We start from the raw sequence: 26291 nt of genomic DNA on the forward strand, positions 1-26291 counted from the left end.
TAGGGGGCGCGCACGCTGGTTGTATCGGTTAGGGAACAGCGTCCGCGCAGCGTCCGCTACCGGCGGGGGCGTGGCGCGGCTGGATGAGGCGGCGCTGATTGGCGGAGCCGCGCGGTGGGCGCGGCCCAGCGGCGGGATGGGCGGCACCGATTGGCGGGGCTTTGGGGTGGGCGGGGCTTAGCGGCGGGCACGGTGGCGCGCCCCGGAGCGGCGGCCAGAGCGGCGGCGGCCATGGCGGTGTGCGCACGGCTGTGCGGCGTCGGGCCGGCCCGCGGCTGCCGCCGGCGCGGCTCGGCGAGGGAGCAGCGCCGCGGGGCCGCCGACAGCGAGCCCGACACCGATACCGACCCCGAGGAAGCGGGCGGTGGCGGCGGCGTCGTCGTCGTCACGGTGGACGAGGAGGCGGCGGAACGCATTGAGGGCGGGCGGCCCTTGCCGCCTTCCGTCGAGGCCGGCCCGGCCGGGCGGGCCCCGCTGTCCCTGTTGGAGTTGCCCCCGGAGCTCCTGGTGCAGATCTTCGGCTCCCTGCCCGGTACCGACCTGCCCAGCCTGGCCCGAGTCTGCACCACTTTTCGCCGCATTCTCCGCACCGACACGATCTGGCGGCGGCGCTGCCGCGAAGGTACCGCCCGCCCGAGGGGATGCACGGTCCGGGGGTCCAAGGGCAGCAGCCTCGAGGGTGCAGGAGGACACGGAGAGTGCGGGAGGGGATGGAGTGGGCATCCTGAAGGGCCGGGCTCCGTGGGTGCCGGGCAGAGCTGGGGTCTGGGGGTGCAGGCTGTGGGGCCGTGGCTCGCAGGGCTCCGCGTGTGCAGGGTGGAGAAGTGGGCACATTTCGGGTCCCCTGGGCACGGTCCCTTGGTGGTGGCACTTGACTTGTGGCAAAGGGCATTGAGTTGAGGTTGTCCCCCAGGGGTAGCTGAAAGGGAGGAGGGGGATGGCAGCAGGCCGGGGAAGATGATGCCTCCATGCAGCATGTCCTTGGGGGAATCCTGAGGATGGGGGGTTTCGGCAGCGAGGACAGGGAATGCTCAGCCCCTGCAGCAGGGAAGAAAGGGGTGCCCTTGGGATTCCTGGAGCCGTGGAGACACGGGGGATACACCGGGGTCAGGGAGCCCTCTGGGTCCTGTGGTGCACGGAGGAGGCCAGGGACATCCTTTGGGGAATCATAGGGCCAGGTGTGGAGAGATTCCAGGTTCGTGTGTGCATTTTCCAGGGATCATCTGGTGCAAGGATGCTGTGCTGCAGTAATGTGAAGGCCTGGGAGGTGTTTTTTCCTCAGCTGTGCTCTATGAGGCTGCAGTTCTCCCTCGTTACTCCTCATCCTCGTCCTCCCACCGTTGTGGCTCTCTGTCCTCTGTTATTTCAGTCCTGTCCCACCTCCCAAGGTCTGCCTTGCTGTGCTCATCCTCTTTCCAAACGCTGCCATCCTGCCAGGTGCTGTTGCTGCCAGCACATGAAGTCATGTGTATTTCCCTGTTTGCTTTCTGTTTTTAATACCAGTGAGGGCACAGGGATGAAAGATTTGGGTATGTCAGTGGCTGCCTGCTGTGGGATCTGTTGGAATTCCTGAAGCCTTGCAGGAATGAATTCGTGCCTTTATCAGCACTAAGAACCTTTGGACAACACAAAAACTGCACCTGGAAAATGTAAACCAGAGCATTCTGATTTCATAGTTCAGCATTGTCCCAATAATTTAACACTGGTTGTAGGAGACAGGCTAATGAAATGGTGTTAATTCCTTCCTTACACTCCTCTAGTGACTTAGAGCCCTCATGGATGTTTGTGTGTTTGATGAATGGTTTGCAAAACTTGACTGATTAATTATTTTAATAGGTTATGATCCTGGCAAGATGTGTATATAGAAATATATGTCACTTTTTAACTATAGGCACGGTTGACTTATAAAAGAGCCACTAAATTAGGCCTGGTGGGGAAATGCATTTATTTATCTAATTCATGTTTGCTCCTCAGATTTTCTTTTCAGTAGATAAAGCAGTGTTCAAAAGCTCAGCTGAAATTCAAGGAAATGAAGGAAACAGTGGAATTTTTATGGCTAAAACTAACCTGGACAGGAAGGGAAGGTATCAAGACTACACTTTTGTCTATGGCCCTTAGCTAACTACCAGGTGAGAGGTGCATAAACCAAATTTTGATGCTTTTTGCATGTAATTTCTCCTGCTTCCCAACATATCCATTTCAAGGAGTGTCAGAGAGCAGCTTGATGGCTGCTGGTGTGGCTGAGGAGGCTCCTGTACCAAAGGCTGGTGCCCAAGCCGTGCTGAACAGATAAGGGGCAGTTTCCTGGCCAGCAAACTTCCTACAAGTGGTGAAACTGAGCCTGAATCTTTTAACCAGCCCTGGTTTTCCAAACAGTTCCTCAGCTGGATTTCTCAGGCTGTTTGTGGTGCTTTGCATTGCTCTGCTGTGGTAGGAGTGGAACTTTGAGTAGTTGTACACATGAGGATAAAATTAGGCAGTATTTTATGGGTAAACATCAGGTGTTGGTAAATAAATACACATTTAAAACTTAAAATACTCTGTGCTGTGTTTCTGCACAGCCATGCGTTGGGGGCTGTGTGATAGTCAAACATAAAATGTCATCACTTTTTGTAATCTTTGCCAAAACCAAACCAATTCCCATCTCTAGTCAGTGCTTAAGTGTGTGTTTGTATTGCCTGAGCCGTGTGGTGAGGCTGCATGTCCTAAAACCAGAACAAGAACACATGTGCCTTGCTGGTTTATTTGCTCTGAGGCCTCCTGATGCTCATGGAATCACAGAATATCTTGAGTTGGAAGGGATCCATGAGGATCATCCAAATCCAGCAGGATGTTCCAGAAGTAACTGGGAAACTTCAGCTTGGTGTCAGCTGCATGTGCAAAACTACTTCTGTTTTTAGGAATGCACAGCAGTGCAGAGGCAGGAAAGAATCCTGAAATTAATCAGAACAGACAGAAGCTGCTCTGGGAGAAGCTGTTGTTGCAGTGCTTTGTTTTGGCCATTTTTCCCTTCTCCTTGGACAAGAGCAGCGCTGGATGTGAGGAGCAGCCTGGCTGTGTCCCAAGTTGGATGGGGCCCTCGGTCCATGCAGTGTTGATGTCTTGCTCTGCCCTGCTCTGGGCCAGCTCAGCTGTAGATTAGTCTGAAAACATGCTGTGATTATTCCAAGTGTCCAGAGGACTTGTCTGCCTGAAAGTGGAGTGGCTTTTGCTGCTGGTGGAGGACTGGGAGAGCGCTGGGATGAAGCAGGGGGAATTGTGTAGCACTGACACGACTGCCAGAGCTGTTGTCCTTTTATCATTGCAACTGTTTGGGGTAAACAATGTCTCTGGATCGCTTCCTTGGCAAGGAGAGGGTTGCAGTCACTTCCATGTTTTCTATAAATAGGAGATTGCTGATCTCTGCAGCAGGAGCAGAATTAAAGCTCGTGTCACCCTGGCTGGTGGCCTGACCTACCTTGATTAACACCTTATAGTCCATTTTTAATCTTTAATTTCTTTTTTCTTAAACCAGAACAGGGCGAGTGCAGCAGGGCACCTGGGAACAGACCAGTAATGCAGAATAACCAGCTCTAGAGCTTGGAAGAAAAGGCTTTTGTTTGTGAAAACAGCCTCCAGCAGCTTTTGGGCCTGCTGCAAAATGTCAGCCAAGGTGCTGAAGTTTCTGACCTTCAGGTTGTATGGAAAGAGGTGCCTGTGGAGAAGAGTGGGGGAAAAAAGGCTGAGAAATGTGGTTTGTACACTCAGTGAGGAGACTCTTGGGTGGTGTTCAGCTCTTACAAGACTCCAGGGAATCCATGCAGGAGTTTGATGCACAAAAGCTGCCACACCAGGAGCCATTTCTTGCAGTGCTGTGTCCTTGTAAAGGTGGAGGTGATTTTCATAAGTCACAAGGCTCCAAGCTCCCTTTGTGTGAGGTGAAAGCATTGTGCAGTGTGTCAGTCTGTGGCTTTTCTTCATCTCTGATGACCTTTTCTGGCCTTTAAACTACAACCTGGCAGTGGTTTGCTGTTCCTCACTGCTCAGGCAGGTGCTCAGCACTCTCAGCCACCCTTCAGAGTCTCAGACCTGTCCGCAAGCTGCACATCTTCTGCTTTAGGGTTTCCACAAATACTTGCATTTGTTGCAGAACAAATCTCCCTTTCCTCCATGGTAACTAACTCCAAGCTTTCCCCTGGGAGAAGTGTTTGGGAGAGGACTGGGTGTGTTTTAATCTGATTGGTCAGCCTTTGGAAACAAGAAGCCAGTTCCAAATTTGTCCACCTGGTATTTCAGAGGTGCTAACCTGAGAATCTCCCATTTTTGTGGTAGCTGGAATAATCCGGTGAGTTTTTATCCTCTCTGTTCTGTGTCCAGCCTTGTGAACATGCATTTATCCAGGGATAATTGGAGGATTTGATTAGCCAGGACACAGTGGAAGTTCAGTAATGGTGAAGGGGATCGAGCTCTGCCAGACATCCTCATTTCCTCAAAACTGTGGATGTGCACACACAGCTTCCAGCAGCTCCCTGGCATTGCTGTGCTGGGAGAGGCAGCAGAAAAGCAGGAATTGGGGCTTTGATGTGAGCACAGGGGTTCTTCCCAACCTGGGGTGGAAGAACCTTGCTTGTTTTTAAACTCCTGCATGGGCCACGCAGGGTGGGGGTGACAGAGCTTCTTTTGGGGGAGGAACAGGGAATGTGAGGCTTGGAAGTGGGAGCAGGGCAAGGAATAAATGCCACTTGGAGAAGTATTAGTGCAGCTCATGCCTAGATGGAGACTGCTTTTCCAAGTCCTTTAAATTCCCGTGCATGTGACCATGGAAACAGCAGCGTGTCCCTGTGTTTGGGAAATCAGCACTCCTTATAAACCCACTCCAGCAGCCTTTCCAGCTGGTCAGTGGGAACTTGGAAAAACCAATTTCCATCCTTGCTTTGGGAGCAGGATTAAGTAGCCATTTTCTAAGGGTGTGAATTTCGGTGACTATTAACTCCTTAAAATAAAAATACTTAACTCAGTGAGCTATTGCACTGAGATACATTTCCTTAAAATAGATTTAATTGCACTGAAGTGGAATTTTCCAGGAAGCTTGAGCTCTTCAGATCTTTCTTGGAAAGGGATTTCAGTTCTCTGTAAAGAAAACCTTACCAGTTTTCTTTTTCTCTCATTATCTTGAAGCTCTACTTGCTGTTAATTTATGTCCCTCTTGCCTTCTGGGTTAAAAAGAGATGGCCTTTCTTGCTTATGATGTTTGGAGGGGTGTTGTTTTTCGGCACTGTGAGCCAAGAGATTGATTTTTCCCATAAAATGGCCATCCTGGTCTGAACAGCTGGTTCAGGAGAGCTGCAGTAATGCACTTGTGGAGCTCAGCCATCACTGTGGCATCTTCACTCTCTGTAGTTGTTTGCTGACCAAAACAGGGTAAGAATTAGTTACAAAATGAGTGTTAAAGCACATTAAGATGAAATTATTTTTTTCTTGATAATACTTTCTTATAGGACTTGGATATCTAATGACAAATAACATGTAGCAATATACAAATCCTAAATTTTTGTGTTATTTAAAGGAAATTGTTATTTGAATCTTTCCAGGGAAGGTTTTAATTACAACCACTTTAATAATGGTTTGACTTTCATAAATTTCACTGCAGGTTATCAGGAGCTCTTGCATGAAGAAGCTTTGACATCAAATGCCTTCCCACCCTGTTATTTGGAGGCAGCTGCTGGTGGTGGATCTCCCGTGGCACTCACTTGAGTGATTTATGGATTAGGGAGAAGGCTTTGGGAAAAATCAGCCCCTTCTGTAGGAAGAGAGAGTGTCACTCTTGGTGCTGTTAGAGATTCCATTTGGGCAGAATCCTCCCTTTCCCATGCAGTATAAATCCCTTCCCTGCCTGACTTCAACCTGCCTGCAGTGGGAAGGGCTCATCTCACCCATCCTGGGGCCAGGTGAGTGTTTGTTTACATGGACAAGAGTTGCCTGTTCCCAAACCACGCTGTTCCTGCCCTCTTCCAAAGACTTTCCAGTCAGCTGGGGACATTCCACGCTGTTCCCTGCATCCCTGTGATGTGTTTACCCACCACATTCTCACTGACAGAGCAGTGCTGGAGAGCCTGGAGGGCTCTGGCAGGGTGGGGCTGCATTCCCAGGCTCCCGTGGAGCTCTGGTTTCATGGATCTGCAGGACACAGCTGGCACAGACGCAGCACTAAGTGGTTTGTTTGTGCTGGGCTGTTCTTCCTGCGAGCTCAGCTCGTCTGCCCTCTCCTAATTGTGCTTCCTCAGCCCACCTTGGGATTGAGCTCTGAACCCTCAGAGCTTCCTCTGGCTTTGCCTACAGAAGTCAGCAGGAATTCTGCCGCTGCCCTTGGTGGTTTTTGACGAAGGGCAGCGTTTGTTGTGCCTTGTGCCCCTCTCACCTTTGCTGCCCTCACCACCGCTTAGGCGGAGCGATGTGTGCGGGACGGGTGTTCCCTGGAGACAGGCTGACAATAAACCCTCTGAGTGCTTTCTCATCATGTGCTTGTATTTATAGACACAAGGAGGCTGAATTCATTCAGGGAAACTCCTGCTTTTCTCATCTTTGGAACCTGAATGCTCTCCTGCAGCAGGTTTCCAGCGTTAGGTGGTGCTTCACAGCCACAGTTGGTAATTCAAGGACGCTCAGCTGAGGATCAGTTTCATATTTAACGGCTTGATGAGGGTCTGCAGAGATACAGTTTTGTGTCAAATAGCTGGCAGATGTTTGTGCTGCTGAGGAAAGCTGCTGTTTGATCTGTGCTGTTGATGTCTTTGATGTCAAGGAGGGCACTTTCCACTGCTGAGATCTATCGGGGTCACTGCAGCAGGGTGGCATTGTCACTGCTGATTTTTTTGGGATCTCCCTACTCTCATTTCCTCCCTCTGCTGTTCTGAAGATTTCTGGCATTGAGACATTAGTACTTGGCTTTTATTACTTTTGAAGTTTCTTAGAAGTTCAATGTTGACTTCCTGAAAATGAAAGGAGAGAATCTCATTTTCTGCTTCAAAGCTGCTCCGAGATCTCCGACTCCCTTTGTTTTCGGGGCTTCTGGGAGCAATCAAAGGCATCTGCCTGTACAACAGCCCCCTCTCAATCTGATCTGCTTTCAAGTGTAACCATATTTGTGCATGCTGGGGCCTGTTTTATGTCTCCATTTCATTCTTTTTCTAATCTGTGACCTTTCCTTTAGGATCCTAATAAGCAGTTTTCCCTGTCGGGTACCTCAGTGGGAGTAGATAATTGCTCTGCACAGCGGTGATTTGCTGGAAACAGGCACACAATCCCAGCTGGAATGGGGATGTCTCCCACATTTCACACTCTTCCTGGCTGAGGTGTGAGCAGCTGTGAGTTTGCTGGGTGTGTTTGTGCCTTATGGTGTGTTTGTTGCAGGCATTGCTTGTGAAATGTCTTGGAATCTTCCACAAAATCACATCCGGTTTTTAAAGCAAAAATAAGGTTCTTGGTCTACTCTGGCAGCTTCAAGAATGCACCTGATCAGATCTCAGTAGCTGCTACCAAGACTCTGGGTGCAAACCTGTTTGTGCCAGAGTTGACCCTTTTTTCCATGTTGTTGCAGAGTATGGAGTGTGTGAAAACCTGAGGAAGCTGGAGATCACAGGAGTGTCCTGTCGAGATGTTTACGCCAAACGTAAGTGGTAAACCCAATCCAAATCTTGCTTAATACCCGTTTTTAGAGCATAGAAGTGTTGAATATTTATTGAACTTTGATGGCAGAAGTTGTTCAGACTGACTTGCAGGGGTTTCATTGGGAAGTTGACATGTTTGGAGTTTTATTTCATACCAAGCAGATGCCAAGAGTTGGGATTTCTGTGCCTCCCAATCCTTTGGTGGGAAAAGAGCATGGAATTTAATTTTTTAATGAAGTATATTGGGGGTTTTTCCTCCTGTTTTGCCACTTTCAGATTTTGCTAAGGAGCTAACGGATATTTTTTCTAAGCCTTGATCTCAGCGAAAGGAAATGGCTATAGGAGAGTGGAAAAGGGATGAGCATTCCCTGAAGGAGGAGAGCCTGGCAGGAGCTGTCAGTGTGTTTTGGGAATGTCTGTGGGGGTGGCACCCTTTAGAATCTTGAAGCAGCAGTGACCTCAAGTACTGATCTTAAAGCTGGGAAGAAGAACAGGTAGAAGGGGTTTAATCCCATCCTTGATAGACTTGCTGAGCATCCACAGGAAAATTACTTCATCACCTGATATTTGTCTTTCCCTATTCTATACTACACTAGGGATGGAGCTGCCTAATTCTCCTGGCTGGGAGGGCTGAGTGATGCTGAGCCAGCACACGGATGTCCCCAGAGAAGTCCCATTAACCTTTAATTCTTATTTAATCCCATATCTCTGTGTGGCACTGATGTGGTGACAGCTACACAGCACACACCAGGTCAGATGTTAGCTCTTCATTGCCACTTTTAAGTGGGACAGCATCTCTTCATGACCTGCAGTCCTTTTTACTACGTAACTTCCATGGCTCAGAGATACTAAAGTGATACTTGGTGCTTTTTATGCACAAGCTGTGGGTAAAAATGGCCCTCCTGGCTCAGGACAGTGGTGACTCTCTAGCCCGGTATTTCCCAGCCATGGCTGTGGGCAGGAAGGCCGAGGAGAGAGCAACCCTGTGGGATATTTTCCTAAACGTTCCCACTGTTTGCAGGTTTCCAGAGTGTAATCAGTTCGTTTATTTAATAACCTGCAATAGATCTGTCTCACTCTGTTTCCACGAGTGGTTTTCAAACCCATGGCATCCATTAGCAGAGAGTCACACTTGGTGTGTGAGAACCACCCCTGTGATGGTCTTTCCTGCACTTTTGTGTGAGGTCTGTGCCCGTATCCATCCAGCAATCCCAACCAGTGATGGTTGCTCCAGAGTGGGAATGCTTGGCAGCCGTTCTGGCTTTCAGGATGCGCCATCTCAGCTCCTCTGCTCAGATGCAGAACTTTGCCCTGTGCCAGGAGCAGTTTCCTGGTGGTGTCACCCCATTTTCTCTACTGTCCCACAAACCTCTTTAATTGCAGAGGAGTTAATTTGGGATTACTGCATGGACTTTTCTGTTCACTGAGTGTGCTTCTGTGAGAAATGGTGGGGCAAAATGGGAACTGAGCTCATTGCCTGAAAGCAGAACTAATCCAAGGCCTGGGCTGCTGTCCGTGGACTTACTTGGTCTTCTTGAGGCAGCGGTGCAGAGTTTGAGGAAGGACTTTGATTCCACTTGGAATTCACTGGATGCCATTTGTAAATGATGTCTGTGGGAATCTGGAACACGTCCTGTGTGAGAAATCCTGCTCACACGAGACCGGGGGTGACGGAACCAACTGGAAGCAAAGTCAAGGAGAGAGCTGGACTTCCCTGCGTGGTTGTCCCAGATCCATGGAACTGTTTGCTGGTCCCAGTGGAGCAGAGTTTGCTGGCACTCACCCTGCTCTGTCTGTTCAGGTATAAACCCACGGGTGAAGTCGGGGCGTTTTATGAAAATCCTGCCCGACTACGAGCACATGGAGTACAGAGATGTTTACACCTGCCGTACGTACCCCGCTGCTGCTGCTGCTTCCTGCACCCAGCACGCCCGGGATGCTGCATGGAGTGTGCCCTGGCTTGGAGCAAAGGATTGGGGATGACCTTGGGACAGCAGGGAGGTGCCACCAGTTGTGGCTGGTGTGTGTTAGAGGAGCGCTGTGACCCTGCGGGGTGACGGCGTGAGCAGGGCAGGCACTCAGGGGTGTTGGTCTTTTTTTGAGGTGCTTTTTTGAGGATCTCTCCTCACAGAACAGGAGCACTCACTCTGCTCGTTGGGAATTGCACCTTTCTGAGAGGGAAGAATTCTGATACCCTGGTGAGGCCTCCCAAAAGCAACTCTGGACTGGCAAAGAGCTTTGTCGTGATCCAAGTGAGCCACAGTCAAATCCACAGCCCTCTCCAGTGCAAAATGCTGAGTGTTCCCATAGTAATTCCCTCCCTGCACACTGAATGCTTTTAAGCACCATCTGTCTCTAGGAAATGTTCTGCTAATGTTTTAAAGATTGTGATTTGCCTTCCTCATTTTGGATAATCTTTTTTTTCCCCTCCTCGTGTTGTGTTGAGGGAGGAATAGTTAAACCCTGGGAGTTTAGTGTTCAGCAGGAGTTGAGGGGGAAGAAGGACTGATTAGTTTACATCAGTTAAGGAAGCCAGGAGTGTTTGGTGTTTATTTGGAGGGGGTGTTGAGCTGTCTCTGATGCTCCTTTGGGTCTGCAGAGTTTGGCAGACTCAGTTACTAACTCACTGCTGCTTGGGAATGGAGTTTATCACACACATTAATGAGGGAGTGGATGCTGCAGAATTCCCTGTGCTGAGGGAAGCAACCGAGCAGGGGCCATGCTGGGAAGGTGAGGACTTTAATGTGAGTCAGGACAGACCAGCAGCATGGCTACAGCAGGAACTGGGACAAAAATTTGGGGTTTGGCAGCCTGGGGTGCCTGTCAACACCAACTGTGTTCTGGGGCTGGATGGGAAGGGGAAGCAAATCCAAGCTGCAAGATGGATTCCTTTGGAGATTGGATGTTTGCTCCAAGCATGCTGTTTGTGGGGGCTCTTAAATGACATTTACTGCTGTTCCCTCAGTTATTACTTCTTTAGCTGTAGGCCCAAACTTCTGATGTGCCCCTTTTCTCTTGGGCTGTGTTGTGTTCCTTGGGGAGAAGCTTGGACAGTTGGACTCGATGATCTTAGAGGTCTTTTCCAACCTGAATGATTCCGTGGTTCTGAGCCCATGTGGTTTAAGAAGCAATGGCCCATTTCCCCTTTTTCCCTTCCTGTGTTGTCAGGATTTTCCATGGAAGTCTTCCCTAATTCCTGTTCCTGCAGTGTCACCCAGGTGAGCTCAGATTGCTTTCCCCAGGGGTTTAAGCTCACCTGGATTACTCTGAGCTCTCTCTATGAGCAGTTCAGGCATCACCAACCTGAGCACTGCTTCCATTATTCCAGCTCAATTTGCTTATAGAGACCTTCCTGCATCCCAGGAGTCTGGGAGAATTGCAGTGGTTTGGGTTTTTCCTACTCAGGATCTTCCCCAGGCAGCCTTTTCTTGGTGGGAGTTTGGCATTCCCTGCTTTTCCAAGCCCATCCCCAGCTGGATTCAAGCCCCCTTCCCATCTGAAGGGTGTGCAGGGCTCCTTGTGGAACGTGGGGAATATTCAGGCTGGATGAAGGTTGTACTGGAGCATCCCGTGGATGTGGTTTTGCTCCATTTGGCAGGAGGTGGACTCAGAAATTTGGATAGGCAAGAGGCTTCTCCAGGACTGAGCACAGGCAGTGGAAAACCTTGGAGAAAGACCCGAGTGCTGTTTTCTTTCGAGGAGCAGGAAGGGAAACAACTGTCAGATTCATCCTGTCTCCTACCAGGAAGAGCCAGAGCTGGAATTCATCAGGTTTTCCCTGCAATTAATATTAGCTGCTGTTTTGCTGGAGCTCAGAGACAGCCCAGGCTTGAAAACTGAGCTGTGTTTTGAGACTTGTTTGGGCCCTTGGCCAAGTACCAGCATTTTCCCCCGTAGCTTCTGGAAATGAATGGGATTTTTTTCTTTGGTCTCCTGTGTCCAGAAATCAGCCCTAGTTCCTGAAATAGCTCCCAGCAGGAGCTGGGCTAGGAGGAACATCCTCATCCCCCTTGGATAGCTTTGTTTTCTGTCCTAAAAAATAGTAATACATTAAAAAAAGCTGGGTTTTATCAGCTCTGTGGCAGACAGGGTGGAAGGCAGACTGTGGTGGGTGGAGCAGCTCATGCCATTAATTAATGTGTAATTACTGAGCTGGGAGTGGGGTTTGCCTGCTTGCCTTAGTGCAAGTCTCAGTCTGAAATTGTTTATTGCCCAGGGAAAAGGCTCCTCCAGGCCAGTTGGCAGCAGCTCTGGACTTCCCTCCCTGCTGTCCTAAACTCCTGTGGAAGTTCTTGCTTTGGTGGGATAAAAAAACTTCTGCAGCTCTTGCTGTCTGAAGTAATTAATGAAACAAAGCTGCTGGAACAGCTGCACTGAAACACAATTCTTCTTTTAAATTGATGCAAACCCAAAGCTATTATTTAAGCCAGTCCTGGAAGTCAAAATGGGTTCTTGTGGCCTTCTGAGTTGGCTGTGGACATCTCTAAGGCAAGTGAAATACCTTCTTCATGGAAATAACATGCATGCTGCTGTTCCTGCCCAAAATGCCAGGCTCTGTAATGCCTTCTTGTGAAGGTTACTGATCCTGGGAGGAAATCAGATGGACAGAAGGAAATTAGATGGACAAGAGGAATGGCTGTGTGAGGACTGGAGGCAGGTCCCATCTCTAAGCTGTCCTCACAACAGCGGGTTTAAGATCATTCTGTAAAAGCCCTTTCCTCCTGATTGCTGAAAATATTCCTCTGTTTAGGTGGGCTTGGAGGGACACCTGGCTCTGAGACAAGAAACAGAGAAGCCTCAACTGCTACAGTAGATTTTGAGTGGGTTTTGGAAGCAGCTTTTGGGCACTGCTGAGGTGTGGCTGCTTCTGTAGAAGTTTTAAGGCCGTGACTGAGCTGGCCTCACCACCAGATTCCCAAGCTGGAGTGACCCATGTGCTTTGCCCCTGCTCCCAGTGGCTGTTTCTAAGGATGCTTAACTCTGGAGCCAAGTTTGTCTACACAAGGCAGTGAAATGCTTTCAAAATATTCAAATTTCCTTGTTCCTTCCTGCCTTCCTGCCCTTCCCTATTTTCTGTTGCTTTGCAGTGTGAAGCATCGAGTGTGTTTTTCGTAACTGGAGGTGGCAGATGCTTCTATTTGTTTTTAGCTCTGGTTATATCGTGTGATTTGTATTATTGGGACTGTGTTGCAAAACTTTCCCGGGAATTCCTGCTGAGGTAGGTGGTTCTGCCCTTCCACAGGGCCAGGAGCAAAGAATATAAATGTGTGTGAGCTTGGGCGAGGCCTCAGCTCAGAACTTCCTGGCTGGGCTTGGACACAACCACTTTTCCCAAGTCAATGCGGTTGTGGGTGCTATTGGTCAGCGCTGTGTGCAACCTGGGAGCAGGCTTTTCATTCCCAAAATCCCAATTCCTTCTTCTGGATGTGCTCACTTGAGTGTCTCCCTGTTCCCCAGTGCTGCACCGCTACCGGCACATCCTGGGATTGTGGCAGCCGGATATCGGGCCCTACGGGGGACTGCTGAACGTGGTGGTGAGTGAGTACCTCATCCTGGGGCTTCTGAGGGCTGAGGGGGGTTTTTCCCACACTTTCCACCCTTGGCAGCCGTTCCCAGACCATTAAGAAGTCTGAACAGTCAGCCCTCAAGTGAGTGATATGGACGCGGAGGGTGCTCCTTGGTTGTTCCTTGGTTTGTCTTAGGTTGGACATCAGGAGGAATTTCTTCACAGGAAAGGTTGTTAAACATAGGACTGGGCTGCTCAGGGAGGTGGTGGGATTCCCATCCCTGGAGTGCACGTGACACTCATTGCTCTGGGTGGGGATTGCTCGCAGGTTGGACTCGATGGTCTTGGAGCTCTCTTCCAGCCTGAATGGTTCTGGGATTCTTTTTATCATCACCACCTTTCTCCAGACAGTTCTTTTATTTTTCAGCTCTGTGCCAAACAGAGCCCCAGGAGCAGGTAGAAAACATGATCAGTGTTTGAGGGAAAGGCTTGATTTAGAGTTTGACACTGATATTCCGGTGGCTGGCACAGGAATCTGTTCACTTCATTTTCTTTGCCTGCAGCTGAACTTTTTGCAAAGGGCTTTGCAGTTGTGTGGTTGGCAAACCTTTACACCAGCTCTAAGACTCGTGCATCAGATGTAGAGTGACACCGGTGACAAGATGTGTGGAGTCTGGCAGCTCTGGTGCTGCTGGGAGAGCAGTTAATGAACAATGTTAGACTGAGCTGGTGAGAGCTGAGCCAGGAGTTTGCCTGGAGCCCTTGTTCTCTGCACCAAGGTTCAATAACTGCCAGGTTGAAGCGGAACAAATCACGAGGCCTTTGCATTTTGCAAGATTCTGTTCCATGAACTGGTGTAAGAGGGCACCCAACTGCATCAATACTTCCACTGTCACCTTATAAAGACTTTGTGGCACTGCTCTGCCTTCATCTCAGATCCCTCTGTTTGGAGAATATCCTGCCTCTGGAATTGCAGAGCCTATGGGGAAGGATTCTGTTAGGTGTGCAGGAAGGGGGCTGGCACTTGTGCCTCTCAGGAGAGGAGAGTGTTGCTTCCTGTGTTCTCTGAGTAATAAAGCCAAATAATTCCTCATCCAAAAGGCAGGGATAATCATGGGAAGCAGAATTCATCTGCTGGAATATCTGCCAGCAGGAGCTCTCAAACCAATTAGAGCCTGACTTGCTGTGTGGTCTCTCCCTCTGGATCCTGCGCTCCAGGCAAGTCATTTGCAACAATAAAGGCCTGAGCTTTTTCCAGTGGTGCAGGAAGCCTTGTAAAAAAGCCCTTGTCACCCAGGGAGTGCTGGGAGTGCATATGGTCTGGGTTAATGGCTGGAAAGCTGTTTGGGAATGCAGCAAACTGTTCTGCAGCTCCTGCCCTGGGCCAGAAGAGGCCTCAGAGTTTGCTGCAGACTCACAAGGAATCATGCAGGCCTGATCCCGTGCGCTTTGTGTCCTGTCCCTCTGCAGGTAGATGGTTTGTTCATCATTGGCTGGATGTACCTGCCGCCTCATGACCCTCACGTGGATGATCCCATGAGATTCAAACCCCTCTTCAGGATCCATCTGATGGAGAGGAAATGTGCCACGGTGGAGTGCATGTATGGTCACAAGGGACCTCATAATGGCCACATCCAGGTGAGCTCCTCTGCCTCCCTCAGCATTGTGTGTGCACTTCGGCTTTGGGAATGGATTCCTCAAAAAGCTGTGAGGATTTTATTTCAGAGCTGTGGCTTTCACCACCCTGCTGTGTGTGTGGGCGCCAGCTTTACGCTCATTATGTGTCTGACAGGTTGTGTGGGCTGTTCCCTGCTCTGAATTTGTTCCCTGGCAGTGGCACAGCCAGGCTGTTGTGCTGTTTTCCATTGGGCTGGAGCATGGTGGGAGCACCAGGATCTGGGGAAAGGATGTGTAAACTGGCCTTGGGCAGCTGGTGAGTGTGCCCAGGCAGACACAGACCTGCTCTGCAGCTCTCTCCACAGTGAGACCTTGAGAAGGTGATGCAGCATCCACTGGATGCTTTAAAAAGCTTCCTGACAGGCTGTTTGTTTTTCTTTAAAGGAGGAAGCTCAAATAGGGAAGCAGCTTAAAACTACTATTTTCATTAGAGTGCATTGAGGTTTTATTGCTTTTATTTCTCTGTTCTGTAGCTGCTGCACTCGGTAGCACTGAAGGATTTCTGTGTTGTAGCAAATCCAGTAATGTTTGTTTTGTAAAGCACTTGCTGTGAGCAGTCTTGGCTACGTCATCCAAAGCATCTCTGAACAGGGCTGTAACCTGTTCAATTCTCCTCCATGGTAACCACAGATTGTAAAGAAGGACGAGTTCTCCACCAAGTGCAACCAGACGGATCACCACCGGATGTCAGGGGGGAGGCAGGAGGTGAGTGCTCTGCCAGGGCTCCACACTGAGGCTCTTTGTGTGTCCCCTTCCTGAGGAGCAGCTCTCAGCTGCTGTTGGGGTCTGGGAGGTGCCCTTCTGCCTTCTGATTTCTGTGTGACTGAGCAGATATGAAACCCCAGGCTGCGAGCTTTTGGCTGATGTCCTGTTTCAGGCAGCTTTCTGTGTCAAGGTGCTCTTTGAGCCCCAGCACCTTCCTCCTGTTTTGGTAGCAGACCTGTCCAGAGAGGGTCAGCAGCACATCTTGGACATCAGCAACACTCCAGGCACTGATCTCTGTCTGTATAATTAAGATCTTTCAAACACAGTGAGCACCAGCTGCATTTGGATACCTGCTGGTCAGCGAGGCACCTTCCCACTGCTTGCCTTGCTCGAGGGATTAAAAGCTTCATTTGGTTGTTTCTCCTGTGTCTGTCAGCTCTACCCAGCAAGGCAGATTCCTGAGTGAAATACCTGTGTTTAAATGCAGGTATAAATGTCAGGATGAATACCTTTGCCAGGTAGTGCTGTTTGCTTCCAGCTGGTTCCACGTGACAAATCTGATATTTGAGCTGCTTCTGAGGAATGCTGTAAAATGTCTGTCTGCTAATGGGAAACAGCTGGGTGAAAGGTTTAGTGAAGTGTTTTCTGGTGCTGGAGCAGATGAGAAATGCTTTAATACTTTCAAAGCACCACGTTAAGTGTGCGTGGCATTATGGTAATTGGAGGATCTGGCTTGGGAAGATAAAGGAGGCAGGTTTGGAATATCACTTGGCAGGCTGCTATCTCAGTGTAAGCTGTTATCACACCAACTCCTGGCAGGGTATTAACTTGTCAGAGCTGGAGTTGGGGTACTTCAGGAGATGCTTTCAAAGTACCCTTTGGATTTAGATGCATCAGAATTAAATCAGCAGGTTTTAACCTCCTAAACCCTCAGTGCTTTTCAAAAGCTTTTTCTTTTATGTTGAACATGTCGGGACAGGGCACAGGAGTCAGCTTGTGGGCACACAAATGAGTTACTGTGAGGGAAAGAGTAGATGAGCTACTCTGCAGTAACAGGCCGTGCTTTTGCTTTTATTCTGAAGGGTTGTATTGGTTCTACCTGGGATTTCTTTGAAGGGAAGCCTGTTGATGGTGTGACCACTGGCAGTTACCATAATCACTGTTTGTTAACCATATTTCCAAGCCGACACGTGCTTGTTCCCAAATCCAGCCACGTTTCCCTGTCTTTGGCAGAGGGTGTGCCCTGTCTGTGGCTCTGCCAGTGAAATGTGCTGCCACAGAGTCACACAGTGAAGTCATCTTGGGGCGATGTCCTCATCCTCCCCCTTTTCTCCTCGTGCTGCAGGAATTCCGGACGTGGCTGAGGGAGGAGTGGGGTCGGACTCTGGAAGACATCTTCCATGAACACATGCAAGAGCTCATCCTGATGAAGTTCATCTACACCAGCCAATATGAGTAAGGGCTGCTACAACCTCACAAGCATTTCTCCCCAAGACAGGGGTTTTCCATGGGCTTCCACAGCCAGAGGAATGCTGTGTCTCTGCAGTGCTTTCCAGCTGTACAGGGAGATGAGGTGGAGCGACAGCAGTAGGAATAGGATTCCAAGTTCTACACAATAACTGTGCACAGGAAGGTGCTTTTGAGTCGTTTAACTGTGTTTAATTTGAAGACAGAGCAAATGTGATGCCAAGGAGTGTCTGGTTATTATCCATATTAATCAGTGTGCTCTGTAGGGCAGGAATCAGAGTCCCTGAGAAATTGGGGATTGTAACCATCTCTCCAGGTTTCTATTAGCAGCCACCTCGGTGTAGCAGATGTTTAAATATGCTTCACTCTCAGGTTCTCGGGGAATCTCAAGGGCTGAGGAGGTTTCTTTGCTGCAGGAATCTCCTGGTGTGCTCACAGGGATGGTGGGGAGAGAAGTGCAGGGAGGGAGGAAGTGCTTGCGGAGCTCTAAAGCAAATCCATTCAGCTTGTTGGCATTGCTGAATATACAGATCCTGCCTGTCTTGACAGCATCCCCAAGCTGCTGGAGGAGCAGAATGCAATCCCATTGCTGATGGGGAGGGGTTTTTTTCTTGACTTCTCTGACGTTTTTCTCTTGCACAGCAACTGCCTGACGTACCGGCGCATCTACCTCCCCCCCAGCAGCCCCGACGACCTCATCCAGCCAGGCCTCTTCAAAGGCACCTACGGCAGCCACGGGCTGGAGATTGTCATGCTGAGCTTTCATGGGAAGAAAGCCAAGGGCACCAAGATCACTGTGAGTGCATTTTCCTTTCTCTCAGGTGCTTGTGAAAGTGTTCTCAGTGCAGTGGATGCACAGGAGAGATTTCTGTCTGGGAGTTGGCAGCCCAAACCCTGCTCCCTGTGGGGATTGGTGGCGTTGGGTGAATCTCAGCACATGCAGAGTAGCCAGAACCTGCTCTGCAAAGTTTCTCCTGGTTCCCCCTTCCTTTCCTCCCCCTTCCAGCTGCTTTCTGTGAACAGCTGGTAGCAGGTCTCTGGAGATCCTCTGTGTGTGTCTGAAGAGCAGGTACCAAATGTTGGCAGCTCTTCACTGAAGTCAGGCTGGGGAGCTCCTTCCTCCCCACGGGGGAGGGATTCTGGTGAAGTGCAGCTACAGCTTTGACTTTCTTTCACCCTTGCAAGTACAGCTTTAGATTTAAAGTTCTGTTTCTGGGAAGGGGAGAGCAGAGATGTCAGAGGACAGCAAACAAGGTCCAAGCAGGTTTTCTTTGTTGCCAGCTTGGTGACTGTAGAATAGAGTGAACTATTAACAAATGAGGTGATGGCTCTGTACCACCTGGTGTGTGCAGCCGTGCTGTTCCTTCCTGCCCTAGGGAGATCCCAACATCCCAGCTGGACAGCAGACTGTGGAGATAGACCTGGCACATCCTCTGCGGCTGCCTGACATCGAGAACCTGCGAGACTTCAGCGAGCTCTCCCGTATTGTGCTGGAGGTCCAGGAGCAGGTCCGGCGGGAGGAGCAGGAGCGGGAGCAGCGGCAGGAGGAAGAGGAGCATTCCCAGCAGGCTGCCTCCCAGCCTGCCAGTCCCCTGGGAGGAGAAGGTGCTGAGGGGGAAGAGACTGCAGCTGGGGCAGAGGGGACGACCCAGGACAAGGCACCAGCTTCCCAGCCCTTCGTGCTGCCCATGGGAGTGATATCGAGGAACGAGGATTATCCCCGGACCTGCCGGATCTGGTAACTGGTGGTTTTATGGCCCAGTCACTTTTTGAAAGGGAAGGGGGAATCTTGGAGGTGTGTCCTGTATTTGTGTGCCCTTTGCCTGCCTGTGGATCTCCCAGCCCCTTGGGCTCTGATTTCATGGAATGCTGGGATGGTTTGGGTTGAAAGGGACCTAAAAGCCCATCCTGTCCCACCCCCACCCTGGACAGGGACACCTTCCACTATCTCAGGTTTCTCCAAGTCCCATCCAACCTGGCCTTGAACACTTCCAGGGATGGGGAGTTCACAACCTCTCTGGTTCCTGCCTCTGCTGCCCAATTTCCCATGCTTTGGTTTGTTCCCTCTCTCACCACACTGTCACCTGCCATCCCACTTCCTTGCTGGATTTACTTCTGAAGCTGGCACCTCTCCTAAATTCCACACACGCATCCATTTTTTTGGTGTGTTTTATGTCCCAGAGCTGCCCAGCTCACATATTTAGAACTGTTCAAGCTGCTTCCCATTCTCATGTGTGTCATTCATGTTCCTTGGCTGTGGGAACACAGTGCTCTCTCCCACCTTTCCCTGGCCTCTGGTGCCGTGGGGCAGCCCTGGCAGGTGCTGAGTACCCCAAGCAGGAGGTGCAGGCATGCAGAGAGCTGTGTTCAATGGGAGCTGGAGTTGGTGAAGCAGCACACTAAATGAAGTGTGGAAAAGGAGCCCTAAAGCTGAGGCTTAGGCAGGTGACCTTCAGCCAAACATCTGTGCTCATGGAAAAACCTACCCAGAGCTGGTTAATCCCAGAAGGCTCCTGCTGTCACAGCTGAGTTGTTTGGATAAAACCCTGCTCCACCTGCTGCTTGCTCAGAGCTTTGACTGACCTTTATTCCTCCTCAGATCCTGGTAGATTTTTTCTGCTTTTTAGATTTTCCTCTCCCTTCCCTTAGGTTTTGCCACTCTGGTCATGCTCTCAACGTGCCTTTGCTTTCCTGGGAGGATTGATCCTGTGCTGATCCTTGAGTTGCACAAGTTAATCTCAGATGGGTTAGGGGGCTGAACTACTAAAAAACCCAGCTTTGGTGTGCAGGTGCTAATTAGGATAACCCAAAGCAGCAACCTGCAAGTAGCAATGAGGAGTTTCTTGTCTTAAAAACCGAGTGTAAAACTCGCTGTTCTGTCACACCCGGCTTCATCAAGACTGGCTTCATCAGAGTTTTGTGCTGATTTCTTTGGATTAAATACTGGGTGATTCTGGTTGTTCTCACACCTCTTTTTATCCCCTTGCAGTTTTTACGGGACGGGGCTCATCGCTGGCCACGGCTTCACCAGCCCCGAGCGGACGCCGGGGGTGTTCGTCCTGTTCGACGACGACCGCTTCGGCTTCATCTGGCTGGAGCTCAAATCCTTCAGCCTCTACAGCCGCATCAAGGTCTCCTTCCAGAACGCCCAAGCGCCTTCCCGGGAGGCCTTTGATGAGATGCTCAAGAACATTCAGTCCCTGGCTACTTGATGAGTGGTTGGTGATGGACAGGGCTCGGGGTGGCAAAGGCTGCTGCGCTCCCCAGCCGGGGCTGGGCTGGGGAGTCCTTGCTCTTGGTACCTCTGGATAAAAGCATGCACTTTGAATAAAGCCTTTTTACCCCAAATGTACACACATCCCAGTTCAGACATCCATGACTGCCCTTTTCCTCTGTGCTGCTCCACGCTGCTTCCCAGCAGTCCTTGTTCCCCAGTCTGGGCTTTTTAGAGCTGAAGGGATCCTGCAGAGGAAGGAACAGACCTTCCTTAGTGCAAAAAAAGAGTATATTGGGACAAAACCAACACCTGGTCAGAGCTGGGCAGAGGAGCAGGCAGTGACAAAGCACATCCTCCTCTCCAGAAACTTTTCTGTGGGTGCAGCGTTGCCAGGAGAGGCTGGTGTGATAGCTGCGTCCTTGGCTTGGTAATTGGAGTGTGTGGTTTCCTCTGGAGAACTCCCTCAGCAAGGGCAGGATGAGAGTGCTCAGCATTGTCCTGGTTTCTGGAGCTGGATGGATGTGCTGTCCCTGGAGCTGCAGGTCTGGGTGTCTCCCTGAGCACAGAGATGATTCTTTCTCCTTGCAGGAGCTGGCTGTGGCACTGGAACTGGGTGTAAACTGCAGAAGCTCTGATGTGTTCAGACTGGTTTGTACCTGGAAGGTTTTCTCAGATCTTGTGAAGTGGGTCTGAAAATGGAAAGGAAGGAGCAAAAAAGAAACCCAGCTGTGAGATGAGCCCAGCTGGGCAGCAGAAGGTGCCACATGTCACTGGTCCTGTGTGACCCACAGGTGTCATTCCTGTTCAGGATGCCCTTTGGAGTCCAAAGGAGTGACAAAGGATTGTCCTCCTATTGTGTGGCTCGTTCTGGCTCCTGGAATGGTGGGTGCTGCTGGGTGGGTGCTGCTGCCCCACTCACAGGGCCCTTCTCTCCCTTTCTAGTTTCACTTGTTTCATCCCAGGTGATTTTGTGGCAGATCTGAGCTCTGCTGGGAATTGTGTGCTGCAGGAGAGGAAGCAGATTCCCTCTAGACTGTGCTGTGCAGGAAAATCCTGGCCAGTGCTCATCTCCAGGCTGTGAGCTGTGCTATAAACCAGCAGCACTAACACAACCCTTCGTTGCAGCTGCTTTCTGGCTGTGAGGACAAACTCCAGGTCCCTTCTCTTCTCCCCTTATCAGTGTCTAACAAACCCCTGCCTTTACATCTCTGCAGTTTTAGGTCTTTAAATGTGTCTGTACCTGTGCTGGGAGGTTTCAGGCCCCTTCTGTGGAGAAGTTTTCAGTCCCTGCCTGGTTCCAGTGCCTGTGAGCAGCTTTTATTCTCACTCTCACAAGGGCTTTTTTGCCATTTCTGGCTCATGAGGTCTCTGAGCTGTGTGAGAACCCAGGTTCCAGCAGGGATGCTGAGCAGCAGCTCATGTCACTCACAGGATTAATTCCTGTCTCTCTGAACAGAGTTCTCCAAACTTCTGGGAATTTGAAGTTGATGTAGGGCACTTTTTGCTGTGTTTCCTGCAGGTTTGTGAGGAGTGGAAAGCCTGCCTCAGTGGTGGGGGTGAGGAGCTGTTAGAGGCTTGGTGAATAAGCTGTGAAAAGTAGGTTGGTTGTGAGCAGCCTGTAGGGGTTTTCCTGGCAGAGGGAAGAGCCAGTTTGGATCACACAGGGCTGGGGAGAGAGGGAGTGACTGCTCTCTGTGCCTTGGTGAGTGGGCAGAGAGGTGACCTGGAGCTGAAATTGGGCATCTCAGCCTTCTGCTGCAGCTGCTGAGCTCTGTGCACAGCTTGTGCCTGATTTGCAGACTGAGGTTTCCAGCTTGGTGCAGGTTCCTGGGACAACTGAAGATGTTCAGAGCTGGGTTAATGGTTGGACTCGATCTCAGAGGTCTTTTCCAGCCTGAATGATTCTATGTTTAGGGCTTTATTTGGTGTCTCAGTGGCCTGTTTATCTTGGAGTTTGCCATTAGGCAATCTCTTGTCTGCCTTGTGTTCTCCCTCACAGCCCAAAGGGATGGGAGATGTCCCCTTGGGCAGCTGTTCCCATTGCATGTCCCTAAAACCAGCTCTTCTTCAGCTGGATCCATAGCTCTGATTGCAGATTCCTCCTGCCCACTTCAATATCCCTACCAAAAAAAAATCAAAATCCTGAAATTTTACATTACTGACTTGAGAACTTTTGCTTTTAGCTTTTAAATTACGATTCACATTTTTTAAATGGAGATTAAAATCCAGATTGCATTGATTGCCCTGCAAGTGCTTGGCCTGAGGCTTGAGTCGCTCTCCCAAGTACCGACCTGTCTGTAGCCTCTGTCCTTTGTCACCTGGGCAAGGTGTCACCTGTTTGCTTTTGGCACAGGTTGTGCATCTGCTCTTCTCCAGGTTTCTTGTCCCTTCTGCCAAGGGTCTCTTGAAGGCCAGACCTGCTTGGCTGGCTGGAGAGAAGGGCTTTGGTGGAAGTTGATTCCCTGTGGGAATTTTTCCCAGCTCTGCCTTGCCCCTGTAGTGGCATCTTTTTATTTATAACTTACCTGGCTGGCCTCAAAACGTCAGGATAATTCCTGATTAAAGGGAAAACTGCTGGTACCCCCTGGCTTTGTTCTGTCTGGAGCAAAGGAAATAGCAAGTTTTGTATTAATATTCCTCCTCTGATGCCTTTTCTCACCTGCTGCTGCTCCAAGCCTGGCAGGCTTTAGTGGCATTTCAGAAGAAAATCCCCTCTGATTCGGCTGAGGGTGAGGAAAGCTGTGGAGATGGATTTGGGAATGCTGGGGGTGCTCCTGTGCCAGTTCCTTTGTGCCTGGCTCTGTCAGTGCTTCCAGAGCAAAGCAGGGTAACACGGAGTTAAAACTCCCAGCCCTGCAATCTTTGGGAAAGGGGAGACAGATTTAGGAGCAGGCAGTTTGGATCTGATCCCCCGTGGCCAGGGGGATGCTCCTGCTTTCCCCAGTCCTGCTTTTCCTCACGGGAAGTGGTGCTGACAGGACAGGGCTTTGCTGTGCTTGCTCGTGTTTGGTACAGGCTGTTCCAACCCCCTGCCCAGCACTGCATACCCCATGGCTTTCCCAAATCCCGATTCTCCAGCCCCCTGGGATCTTTCTGGGAGCTGTTGACAGGGATAATGTGTGCTGGGGCCCTGCAGATGGTGATCAATCTCTGCTGCCGACGTCTCCTCGTCCTGTTGGCTCTGCAGGAAATCTTGGGGACAATTGGCTGGATTTCTTCATCCCAGATGGGTGGAAAGTGCTGGCGAGGATGGAAAACAACTTGTCAGGGGTAGGAATACTCTTGGCAGGAGCCTTTTGGATTAAACAAAGCCTTTGCAGGGAGGTTGCAGAGCCCCAATGGCCACTGCAAGACCTGGGGCTGAATTTTGGCTCAGGGACAAGAAGTGACTGGTTCATGTGCTGGGTTCTGCTCCTCCATCAGAACACATGGATTTGGCCAGCTGGAAAAGAGGAACATCAAAGCTCCAGTTTGTTTGCCTTGGGCCTGATTTGAGAGCTGTGAACATGCTGTGCTTAGGCCTGGTGGTTGTGGGAGACTCTTCCCTCCACGGGGATTTGTCAGGCTGGGTTTTACTAAGGATGGGGAAAAAGGATGGAATTGTTTGTGGATTCGGGTGTCAGCTTCTCTGTGGAGTGAACAGCAGTGCTGCTGTTGGAGGGCAGCTCCTTAGGAAATGTGTGCTGGGGAGAAAGGGAATTCCTGTGCCTGGAGCTGTCAGCTCCCAGGAAAAGCCCAAACTGCAGCTGGCTCAGTGTTTGCTTTTCAACAAGGATGACTTTTTCTTGCTTTTTATTAATTTAAACCTAGTGGAACTCGATGGGAGTGTTGGCTGTTGTGTGGAAACGGGTTGTTTAGGCTCGGCTTGCTAGTTTAGGGAATGATAATGTGTTAACTCTGTCTTGTAGCTGGCTGCTCACGTGGCCAATAATCCTCTGTGATGTTCAGCTGCCAAAGGCTCGTGCTGCCCTTCCCAGTGGAACAGTGAATTTTTTGGGATGTGGAGTGGAAGATAGAGGTACTAAACTGTGAGTGCCACTGACCTTTGGGTGCTTTGTGTGCTGAATTAAAATGTGTGATTCTGGTTTTTTGTTTGGATTGCAATCTTTGGAACTTCTGAGGCAAAGAGCACTCGGCTCGACCGTGTTCATTAGCTTAATTAAAGCAATCTGCACTTTTGTTTTGTCATTGATTACTCCCCTTTCCCTGTTCCCACGTGTATTTTGCACTCACCACTTTAACATGACACTAATGGATTGATCTGGGCATTTCCTGTAGGTTTTGAGTGTGGATAAGTCTCGATAAAGTATTAAAAGTGAAGGTGAAAGATAAATCCCTGCTTTGTACAGAGGGCAGTGGGAGGAAACCACTGGACATCCACCACCACAGATATCCATGTGGAACATGAGCAGTTGTAGTTTAAACACCTCAGCTGCCCAGTCTGCTCCCCTGCCCAAGGGCTGGGGCTTTGCCTGTCCTGTTCTTGGTGGCTCTGAGAGGAACAGGATGTATAAAATCAGCACCTGGCCTACTTCACCCCAGGTTTTGGAAAGCTGAGCAAGCCCTGTGTGTTACTTTTACACCTGATCATTGTTACCCAAGGAGCCTTTTCCAATTTCAAATAATAAAAAGCAAAGTTTTGTGAACTTACTTCTGTTTGCTTCTTTTTTTTCCCCCCCTTGTCTCAAAGGAAAATGCTGGGCCAGTTCCTCCCTCCTGACGTGCAGCTGCCTGTCTTCCGTCGTGGGACAGGAATTAATTTTCCCTTGTTTGGGTACTTGGTGAGCAGTGCTGATTTCCTGAAGATGTGAGACACACCCCCCACACCTCATGCTGTAAAATCCCAATTCTTCCCCTATCCCTATTTTCTGTTCTCTCCTCCTCCATCTCCCCTGGGGTGCCCGTGGTGCCCTGCTCACTCCCACTGCAGGTTTGGGGGGGCAGAACTGACACCCTGAGCCCTAACAAAGCCTCTCTGCTCTCCCAGGCCCAGCTTTCTCTGTCTGAAAGGAAGCATGAGGTAATCCTGGATTTTTTTTTTTTTTCCCCATTCTTCCTTCCACTTGGTCTGAAAGGGGTCAGCTGGCGCTGACCCAGCATGAGGGTGAGAAGAGGGAGGCAGCGTGATGGTGTCATCCGCCTTCTCTGTGGGGTCACACTGGGAGTTGTCTGCATTCCCTGCACTTGAAATCCACACCCACGCCAGCTCTGCACTGCTTTTCCAAGTGATGCTGTGGAAATGGGACAACTTGTGGCATGAGCTCAGCTGCCCCCAAGGAGCTTTTCCTCCTCCTGCTGCAGATCCTGTGCCAGCCCCGTGTTCCCTGTCCTGCCTTTCCTGGAGGGAATGTCGTGCTTCAAGTTCTGCAGCCCAGTTCTGCTGGTGAGTTCCTTGGCAGCTGATTCTTTTCGAGAACAAACCCTGGCTGGGGAGCACTGAACTCCCCAAGTTCAGGCACGAACTGCTAATTTGGAAGTGGCTCTGCTTTAGCGCTGGTGGTTAATCCAGGCTGGAGGGCTCTGTTACAGCTGCCCAGTGCCGTCCTCTGAATGTCTGGCATCTTCCATTTCCCCTCTTTTATGTATTTTTATACACCAATGCCTTCCCCTCATCCCATGCCTTGATTTTGTGGTGCTGCAGGCCCGTTGGCAAGGGAAGAGTAAAACACAACAAGTGCAGTAACTCCTGCTGTATGTTTGGCTTGGAGGAGCACAAATGTGGTTTCTCAAGAGGCAGCGTTGCTGAATCCCAGCCACAGGCACCTCCCAAGTGCTGGATTGGGAGCCTCCCTCTCCTTCCAAGGAAGCTGGAGGTGTGAAGGATCACTGCAGGGCTGAGCTCCTTTGCTGTAACCCCTGGCCAAGGAGTGAGGAGTTCCCTGGGACCTGGCAGAGATGTTCTGGGCAGGTGGGTTCCTCCTCCCAGCTCAGTGGTGGATAAAGAGATTTTGCCATCTGCTGGGGGTCAGCTCCTGACTGTCACGGCCTTTATGGGCTGTTCATGTGCAACAGGGAAAGAGGTGTCCCTGGAGGTGTTGGCTCAGGAGCTGAGGCCATGCAGGGGTGAATTATT

At 50.3% G+C, this 26291-nt stretch overlaps 1 protein-coding gene across 4 annotated transcripts; it reads left to right on the forward strand.

Moving 5' to 3' along the window:
* Positions 1-231: 231 nt before the first annotated feature.
* Positions 232-24868, forward strand: FBXO31 (F-box protein 31). Of its 4 annotated transcripts, none has more exons than XM_032121545.1 (10): positions 232-622; positions 7577-7648; positions 9448-9534; positions 13104-13180; positions 14623-14790; positions 15460-15534; positions 16880-16989; positions 17644-17797; positions 18378-18739; positions 19991-24868. In XM_032121545.1, exons 1-10 carry the CDS (start codon positions 232-234, stop codon positions 20211-20213), a joined length of 1719 nt encoding a protein of 572 aa, XP_031977436.1. In that variant the 3' UTR covers positions 20214-24868. The 4 variants fall into 4 exon arrangements, with proteins under 4 accessions (XP_031977436.1, XP_031977437.1, XP_031977438.1 ...); XM_032121547.1 differs by lacking the exon at positions 232-622 and adding an exon at positions 785-5927 and having other exon boundaries at positions 19991-20213; XM_032121546.1 differs by lacking the exon at positions 9448-9534 and having other exon boundaries at positions 19991-20213.
* Positions 24869-26291: the final 1423 nt, after the last annotated feature.

The sequence above is a fragment of the Corvus moneduloides genome, chromosome 12, assembly GCF_009650955.1.
Source record: "Corvus moneduloides isolate bCorMon1 chromosome 12, bCorMon1.pri, whole genome shotgun sequence".
Taxonomy (NCBI): Eukaryota; Metazoa; Chordata; class Aves; order Passeriformes; family Corvidae; genus Corvus; species Corvus moneduloides.

What these genes read in the sequence shown, in the direction of transcription:
- FBXO31 (XM_032121545.1), top strand. Translation starts at nt 232, where the DNA reads ATGGCGGTGTGCGCACGGCTGTGCGGCGTCGGGCCGGCCCGCGGCTGC. An exon ending in TCGAGATGTTTACGCCAAAC is followed by an intron (nt 7,649 to 9,447) that starts GTAAGTGGTAAA and finishes CTGTCTGTTCAG; the next exon opens with GTATAAACCCACGGGTGAAG. An exon ending in GGGGACTGCTGAACGTGGTG is followed by an intron (nt 13,181 to 14,622) that starts GTGAGTGAGTAC and finishes GTCCCTCTGCAG; the next exon opens with GTAGATGGTTTGTTCATCAT.